Consider the following 9,502-nt stretch of genomic DNA (forward strand, 5'->3'; position numbering starts at 1 on the left):
AAAGTGATTAGAAATTCATTTTATTCTTTCCACAAATCGGTTCCAATTATACAATAAATATTTCAAAAGCAATTTTCTTACGTTTCGTGAATAAATTTTAGTGAATCCGTAGAAATTTATTAGTAATAGAATTGAGATGGACAAATTAATGTCTAAAAAAAAGGGTATTTTAGGAATTTAAAATTGTAGAAGGCTATATCATAAATCATTTATGAGATTAGGCTATTTTTAAAAATATGATATTAATCTCTCTTTGCTCCTTCGGTTTTTCACTGCATTGTATATCTCTTGAAATGGCCGACCAATTTTTATTCCACTCGAGGTTTTCGTAATTACAACGCCAACACTTTTCTTCGGGAAATTGCTGCTCTTTATAAAATTCAGGTATGCGTTACTCTAAATCCACATCTAATAAATCATTTGAATTTCTGTTTCTGAATTTTATTTCTCAATCATCCGTTTCATCTGTGTTCTATTTTTCAGAGTTATTCATGAATCATTTACTTTTGAGATACAGCTTTTTTGTGCCTTTTGTTTCATCTTTCGTCGTTCAACCAAGATTTTAACCCAATCTATGGCAGTTTTTGGTAATTGTTTAGGTCGTCGTTAGTAAAGTTGAGCTGGGATTCTGTTGTTTGTTCAGGCATGAACAGTCTTTCAGTAGGAATTGAGTTTGTTACCATATGCATTTTTAATGCTTCGCCTTGGATCATCATCTTGGATGCACTAATGTCATAGAGACATTGAGTATTAGAAAAAAATGCCTTTTGTTGTTTTCCAATATGGCCTCTTCCCTTCATTTCTTTGAAAAATTAGCACTTTCATTGGGATTCCTTCTTTACTTTTGTTCCGATATATGTAACACATGAACTGTGTGGGTGTATCAGTGAGGTGTAGTCAAATCTGTTGGCCTTTTGATCTTTTAATTAGTTAAAAAGGAGTTCCAAATGTCAATTTTACTGTCACTGTGGATTATTAGGTTATTATAGTTCTCTGCATAGTTATTTCATTCTGCATCTTTAAGAATGTGCTAACCAAACGTATTTACACTAGGCGTTGTAGAGTGGCAACAATCATAGATTTCGTGGCTGAACTAATGTGAAATGCAATTTGTTGTGTAGCCTGTGAGTCTTGCGTAGTTAACGGAGTTGGCACGTACTCTTTTATATTGCTGCTGAAAATGATGAATGTAATGTAGTTGAGCTTTGGCAATGCCTTACATGGTATGATATAGCGGAACTTGAAGATTTTTATATACCTCTCTATTATTTAATATTTAATAGTGGCTCAAAAGCTATTTTCACATGCTTGAGCGCGCCCCCTTTTTGTTACTAGGACCAGGATTGTCAGAGGGCTTTCCTCTATGATATGACTAAGCTAATCAAATAGGGGTAGAGGCCGCTATAAGCAAGAAAACAGATGCGGCGGAGTACCTTTACTAAGTGACTGATCCAGATAGAATAGAAATACAATGTCAGTGTGCGATTATAAGTTTAGAATTGTTCAGTATACAAATGCAATAGTATTTTCATGTTAGAGCTGATGAGGATAATGAATTGAGATTTCTCTGGCTTCTATCTTCTCTCAGTTTTTTTCTCTTCTTTACTTCCGGAATTCCCCTCAACCTTCTTTTCTTCAATTCTGGGAGCAAATCACTTACTCGGAGAGTGAATTAACTGTACAATATTATAAATTTTTTATTTTGTAAATATGGATTGAATCATTTTATCTGCATTTGTAACTTGCAAGTAATGAAATTATTGCATCATGCAGTGCAACTCCTCTAGACTGATTCAGTAACATGTAATCTTTGAACCTTTTTAATACTTGCATAAGATCGGATTGATGCTTGGCATTTGCCATTTTGAAAACCCTTGCTCTCACAACTGACATCAACCAATAATAATAATTGGAGTAACTTTGGCAAGCAATAATATCAATTAGGGAGAATTTCAATACAAAAACCTCAGTGCATCAAAATGATGATGAGAGAACATGTTTGAATGAGATTGACACTCTTCATTGAATCATTAGATTTCCGAACACATATTTTTGTGTTTCTGGAGCAACATTGATTGAACAGGTAGGTAACTTTTAGGGCATTGTGAAATTCAATTAAAAAGCATATACCAAACCCTCCTACGAAGGATTGCTTACTGATTTAGTATATTTTTTGGGTTACTGAAAACAAATTTGAGTATTGTGAGTTCATACCAAACATTGCCCTTTAACACAATAAAAGGTTTTTGCTTATCAACCCAGCACACAAGGGGGTTAAATCTGATTCCTAAATCATGGCTCAAACCCGCAACCACCCATTGAACACTCTGAAATCTTGTTTGGGAAAGGGGGGGGTTCCCTTTCAGATGTGTTCACCTCCGGAGCAAATTTTTTTATACTTTGTTAATGTAACAATACGAGTCTAGGTACACTTTAAGAATCTCGTTTGAGAAGGGGGGTTCCTACCAGATGCATTCACCTCCAGAGCGAACAACTTTTATACTTAGTTAATTAAAAATGTCGGGGTCAAGTTACACTCGAAGAATCTCGCTTTAGAAAGGAGTTCCCTACCAGATGTGTTCACCTCCAGAGCAAACGTTTTTTATACTTTGTTAATGTAAAAATATCCCAGATGACGTGTAGGTACACAGTGCATCCCAATAGACTATCTCATCCCCTTGTTGTTTGGAAGGGTTGAACTTCAGACCTTCATATTTTTGTGAGATATATTGGTTATGGTTTTTCAACTTGGCTTCAGTTGTCTTCCTGAGAGGTTAAGTATAACGTATTTTTGTTTTAACATTATGATATGTCAATGCAAACAGGTGGTTGTAGTTGTGCGTTAGAAATTGTGAATCTAATGTATACACCTTTCTCTTTCCTTGTACTTATGCTGCATAGCGTGAGATTGATGAAAATTGCTTTCTTGGTAAGGTTGGCATCTCTTTTTTGGGATATCCTTGAATTTGAAGCGGTATTCCTTTCTGAAAAATAAGGAAGAAGCACCAAAAATATCATACTAATAATATTATACATTAGTTTCATTTATTTTTTTAGAACCTGTAGTAGTACTGTAGTATGCACCAGTAATGGAACACCTTGTATTTTCAAGAATGAGTGCAAATTAATTATCATTCACGGGGGATGGAAAATGTTGAGCACAACGTAATGGGAGACCTTGTAGATTCCAAGAACACAAATGTATGTTTGTTTCCACACTTTTATTTCTGATCTGGAACATTTCACTGAGGAGTGAAAGTGACAATAATGGAAATACTTGTAGGGAGTCCCTCCTTATCAGTTTTTGCTAATATCATACAGTGTACGAGAAGCGACAGAACCTGAATTTGTTGGGATATGCTAAAAAACAGATGATAGTGATGTAATTTACTCTGCACACATGGTCTATGAAACCGATGTACAATTTCTCAGATGGGAAACACGACTCTTCTCTTTACATCTCTACCTTTGTCAATCGAATGTATTCTGAGTAGTCGATCATTATTTTCACCACTCCATAGGTCAAACAATCTATGCGATGGAACTAGCAGACAGAGCCATTGGCTTGCTTTTATCAGTCATCAGCCTGTCCATTTTTACCTATTATACCTTCTGGGTCATCATCCTGGTTAGCTAATTTTCTCCGGAGTTAAAAATGTTATATTGCCTCTCATAGTTTTTTACGTGTTCATTATATCGTTTTTTCTCGCAGCCATTTGTCGAAACAGACCATTTCGTGCACCAGTACTTTCTACCGCAGGAATTTGCAATTCTTATTCCGGTCTTCGCAGGTGTAACACTCATTTGTTTCCTCACAATGTTTATTGGATATGTGATGCTCAAATCTAAAAAGAAGAAGGCATGAATGGAGACTATGTGACAGCCTCTATTGATTGAAGTTCAGTTAATTTTTTAAAACAAACTTTTCTCATCTGATATTCGAGTACCTTTATGTATGGTAGATAAGCTACCTGCTATCCTTGCATTCCTCTTGAACATAGCTGAAAGTTTTTTTGGGTTTTCAAGGCATAAATGTCATCGTAATTTTTGTTCCGCATCTGCCGTGGCCCATGGGTGTGTGACGTTCAAATCGGGGAGGGGTTGTTTTTGGGAAGTTGGGGTAAGTCTGACCATGGTTCCAAAACCAATTATTCTGGTTCTGTAACTTACAGTTCTGGTTCGAAGAAAAGGTGAACCGGGTTTGGTTCCGATTCCGGTTCGTGACGGTTTTGGTCATGTACACGGTTTAAACCTATTAAAACTAACAGTTCATAATTAAATTTTGATGGTCAAGAAAAAATTTTACGACACAATTCTTGATACAATCAAACTAAGGTAGTGTTTGTAATCTTTAAAAATAAGTGATTATGGAGATTTTCTTAACAACCTCTAAAAATGAGTGATTATGGAGATTTTTTTAACAAATTTGTTAAGAAAATCTTCATAATCACTTATTTTTAGAGGTTACAAACATTACCTAATTAAAATGGATTATTTGATGAAATATTATCAACATTGTAATTTTTCTTACGAAAATATTAATTAACTTGAGGTTCATATTTTAAGTGTTTATAAGCTACGTCGTTTAGTGTTATAAAAGTTAATACTAGTGGTATATTGTTCTCGTTACGGTTCCACAAGGATTTGGTTCAACTTTCTTATACTATGAACCGGAATCAAATAGTAAAACCTCATAAACCGTTTTCGATTTATGAGAAACGGTTTCGGTTTAGACTTATGGTTCCAAGAGAACCACGGTCCGATCTATGAACATGAGACTGGATAAATTTCATGTATTGGATATGATATGAGAGATTAAATTGTATTAAAACATATTGGGCCATAACAAATTGTACTTGGGCCGATTAGTAAGCCCAATCAGTATGTGCTTTGTATTAGTATAAATACTAGAAGCTAGCGGTTATTCTTTTCAATTCGAAACTCTGATTGTATTTTACATCAATGAACATGGATTTTCTCTGTTTCGAGTTCTAATATGGTATCAAAGCGCTAGCTTTTTCTGCTGCTCTTCTTCTAATGGCGAGAGGTAATTCTTCGGTGCAAGCTCCGCCACAGGCGCCGCCTCCTAATGGTCGTCCGTATTCTGAAGATTCCAGTAGTCCATTTTATCTACAAAATGGTGATCATCCTGGTTTGGTGTTGGTTTCTAAACAACTCACAGGTAATAATTATAATTCCTGGAGTCGCGCAATGACTATGGCTTTAACAGCTAAGAATAAGCTTCAATTTGTTGATGGTTCACTTTTACGACCTAAGTCTTATGATTTGTTGTTGGGAGCTTGGGTTCGATGTAATAGCATGGTAATATCTTGGATTCTGAGTACTGTGAATTATGAAATTGCTGATAGTTTGTTGTATCTGACTACTGCACATGAAATTTGGTCTGATTTACGAGATCGATTCCATCACAGTAATGCTCCGAGAATTTTCCAAATTAAGAAGCTATTGAACAGCTTACAGCAAGGATCTTTGGATATTGGTTCCTATTATACTAAACTGAGAATTTTGTGGGATGAGTTAAAGGATTTTCAGCCAGTCACGCAATGTAGTTGTGGATCTTTAAAAGAGTGGATGAATTATCAAAATCAAGAGTGTGTGATGCAATTTCTGATGGGATTGAATGACTCTTACACTCAAATTCGAGCTCAGATTCTGATGATGGAGAATATTCCAGTTATCTCAAAAGTCTTCTCCTTAGTGGTACAAGAAGAAAGACAACGTTCAATACACAAGAGTTTGTTAGAGCCTGTTGTGGACATGCCAAAACCTGTGTCTTATTCTCCTCAGGTTGCTGCTGTTAAGAGTCCGTTGGGATATCAGGGAAGTAAGAACATTCGCAACAAAGAAATTATATGTGCACATTGTCATTATACTGGTCATACAATTGACAAGTGTTACAGGCTTCATGGATATCCACCAAGCCACCCGAAGTATAAGCCTAAACAATTTGAAGAGAAACCACGAGCTAATCACACTCTTGCATCCATTGATGAGCATAGGAACAATGGAGCTGATTCTTTGAATCCTGATCAGTGTAGACAACTCATTACTTTCCTGAGTTCCAAGCTTCAGTCTGGTCTTGATGTCACTGTGGTTAAGGAGAAGCCTGAATCTTCTGTTTCTTGTTTCACTGGTACTTTTTCCATGACTGTGACTGACACCTCTCTTATTTGTTCTAATTGGATATTAGACTCTGGAGCAACTCACCATATTTGTTGTTCCCTAAAGTCTTTTTTTTGTCACAAAACTATCTGCTCTCGAGTAACCTTGCCAAACAATGATCAAGTTTTAGCAACACACATTGGGTCTGTGAAACTCTCGGAGAATTTAACCTTGCACAATGTTTTGTTTGTTCCTCAATTTCATCTTAACCTGATATCTGTTAGTTCTTTAACTGCCCAGATATCTTGCTCAATTTCCTTTTCTTGTGATTCTTGTGTCATCCAGGATCCTTCCACGGGCATGATGATTGGGATGGGTAAAAGAGTTGCTGAACTTTATATACTGAATACTGAAAGTTTGCTTCCAAAAATTTGTAATGTTTCCTTTACTGATTCAGTTCTTTGGCACTATAGATTAAGCCATCCTTCTTTTAAGAAACTATCAGTTGTAAAACATGATTTGTTTCCAAAGTCTTTGAATGAAAGTGATCTACAACATTGTCCTGTATGTCCTTTATCCAAACAGAAAAGATTGCTTTTTATTCCTCAGAACCTGTTATGTGATCAACTCTTTCAATTAGTTCATCTTGATGTATGAGGTCCTTTTCATCCTTTAAGTATTGAAGGATTTAAGTACTTTCTTACCATTGTGGATGATCATTCTCGCTTTACCTGGGTATATTTCATGAGTTCTCGGTCAGATGTCATAAATTTGTTTCCTACTTTTTGTACAATGGTTAACACACAATTTGGTCTCAAAGTTAAATCTGTACGTTCAGACAATGCTCCTGAATTCAATTTTTCTGAGTTTTTTTAAGAATGAAGGAATTATTTCTTATCATTCTTGCGTTGAGAGACCACAACAAAACTCCGTGGTTGAACGAAAACATCAACATATCCTAAATGTGGCTCGAGCTTTGATGTTCCAATCCAACATACCTCTCGAATACTGGACTGATTGTATTCTTACATCAGTTTACCTTATTAATCGGATTCCTTCACCTGTTTTATCTGATCACAGTCCTTATTTCCGTTTATTCCACAAATATCCATCTTACAAACATCTCAAAGTTTTTGGTTGTTTATGTTATGGAGCCACACTTCCCTCTCATCGTACCAAATTTTCACCTAGGGCAATCAAATCTTTGTTTCTTGGTTATCCTCCGAGTTACAAGGCCTATAAGTTGCTAAACTTGGAAACAAATGAAATTTATATATCTCGAGATGTGGTTTTTCATGAAAGTGTTTTTCCTTTCAAAGACACTCCTTCTAATCCAGATTCTTTCTTTGAGTCTGTCATTTCCACACATTTTTCTCCCTCTTTTTCTGTCCCAGAACCAGCCAATTACATTACTAAATCACTTCGTACTTCATCTAAACCAGCTCATTTGCGTGATTATCATTGTTATACTATTGTATCTTCTTCATCATCCACTGCTCATCCTCTCACATCTGTTCTTAGTCCTCATAGGTTATCTTCTTCTTATCTTACCTTTGTTAATAATGTCTCATCTCTTCCTGAACCTCATACCTTTTCTCAAGCTGCTTCTCGGCCAGAATGGTGTCAAGCTATGACTGATGAACTTCGGGCTCTTGAACATAATGGGACTTGGTCTATTGTTTCTTTACCTCCAAATAAATCTGTTATTGGTTGCCGATGGGTTTATAAGGTCAAGCTCAAGGCTGATGGTTCCTTGGAACGATATAAGGCACGACTTGTGGCCAAAGGATACACCCAACAAGAAGGAATTGATTTTCTCGAAACCTTTTCTCCTGTCGCTAAGCTTGTTACAGTTCGTACTTTACTTGCTTTGGCTTCTATTCAAGGATGGTTTTTATTTCAACTTGATGTTAACAATGCTTTTTTACATGGGGATCTTTCTGAGGAAGTTTATATGTCTCTTCCTCCGGGCTATCAACGAAAGGGGGAGTCTTTTCCAGACAATGCGGTGTGCAGATTACACAAGTCGATTTATGGGCTTAAACAAGCCTCAAGACAATGGTTTTCCAAGTTTTCATCCACATTAGTGAGTATTGGATTCCAGCCGTCTTATGCTGACAGTTCCTTGTTTGTGAGAAAACGAGGTAACATTTTCATAGCCCTATTGGTATACGTAGATGATATTATCATCGCCACTAATAATGCACAAGAAGCTGAAGACTTAAAGGTGTTCTTAGACAGTAAGTTTAAGCTCAAAGACTTGGGGGATTTGAGATATTTCTTGGGCATAGAGGTGGCACGTTCACAGCGTGGTATTTCTATTTGCCAACGTCATTATGCCCTACAAATATTGACTGAATTTGGAATGCTTGGTTGTAAACCAAGGAGTACTCCTATGGATGTTAACTCAAAACTTAGTTGTGATGAAGGAGAGTTGATTGCTAATCCAATTGTGTATCGCAAACTTGTTGGACAATTACTGTATCTTACTGTCACAAGGCCTGACTTGTCTTATGCGGTGAATAAATTGAGTCAATTCGTTGCTAGCCCGAGGGATACACACCTTCAGGCAGCGTATGCAGTGCTAAAATATGTCAAAGGCACAGTTGGACAAGGCTTGTTCTATAGTTCTTCTTCTCCTTTGAAGGTTTCTTGTTTCTCTGATTCAGATTGGGCATCTTGTCCAGATTCAAGACGATCTGTTACAGGTTTCTGTGTTCTCATTGGTGAGTCTTTGATATCTTGGAAGTCCAAGAAACAGCAAACAGTCTCACGATCATCTGCAGAAGCCGAATATCGGTCCATGGCCAATGCAACTTGTGAAGTAGTCTGGTTGTTTTCTCTTCTAAAGGAGCTGCATATCTCTAATTCTCAGCCTGCTTTGTTATTTTGTGATAACCAGGCAGCAATACATATTGCCTCTAATCCAGTCTACCATGAGAGAACTAAGCATATTGAGATAGATTGCCATGTTGTCCGAGAGAAGATACAGCAAAACATCATCAAGATTCTTCATGTTTCTTCGAATCTTCAGCTTGCAGATTTGCTTACTAAAGCTCTACTGCCCGTTCAATTTAGAAATTTGTTAGTCAAGATGGGAGTGCATAATATATACTCTCCATCTTGAGGGGGAGTATTAAAACATATTGGGCCATAACAAATTGTACTTGGGCCGATTAGTAAGCCCAATCAGTGTGTGCTTTGTATTAGTATAAATACTAGAAGCTAGCGGTTATTCTTTTCAATTCGAAACTCTGATTGTATTTTACATCAATGAACATGGATTTTCTCTGTTTCGAGTTCTAATAAATTGAACGGTGCAAATCAGAATACGAGCAGATGATAGTAAATTAAAATTCTGGAGAGAAATTTTCACTAT

General features: G+C 36.4%; 1 protein-coding gene across 1 annotated transcript; it reads left to right on the forward strand.

Moving 5' to 3' along the window:
* Positions 1-241: 241 nt before the first annotated feature.
* Positions 242-4,130, forward strand: LOC140864262 (dolichol-phosphate mannose synthase subunit 2). Its single transcript, XM_073268323.1, has 3 exons — positions 242-384; positions 3,522-3,628; positions 3,713-4,130. The coding sequence occupies exons 2-3, from the start codon at positions 3,539-3,541 to the stop codon at positions 3,863-3,865; spliced, it is 243 nt and encodes an 80-aa protein (XP_073124424.1). The 5' UTR covers positions 242-384; positions 3,522-3,538; the 3' UTR covers positions 3,866-4,130.
* Positions 4,131-9,502: the final 5,372 nt, after the last annotated feature.

Source organism: Henckelia pumila, chromosome 4 (genome assembly GCF_033568475.1).
Source record: "Henckelia pumila isolate YLH828 chromosome 4, ASM3356847v2, whole genome shotgun sequence".
Taxonomy (NCBI): Eukaryota; Viridiplantae; Streptophyta; class Magnoliopsida; order Lamiales; family Gesneriaceae; genus Henckelia; species Henckelia pumila.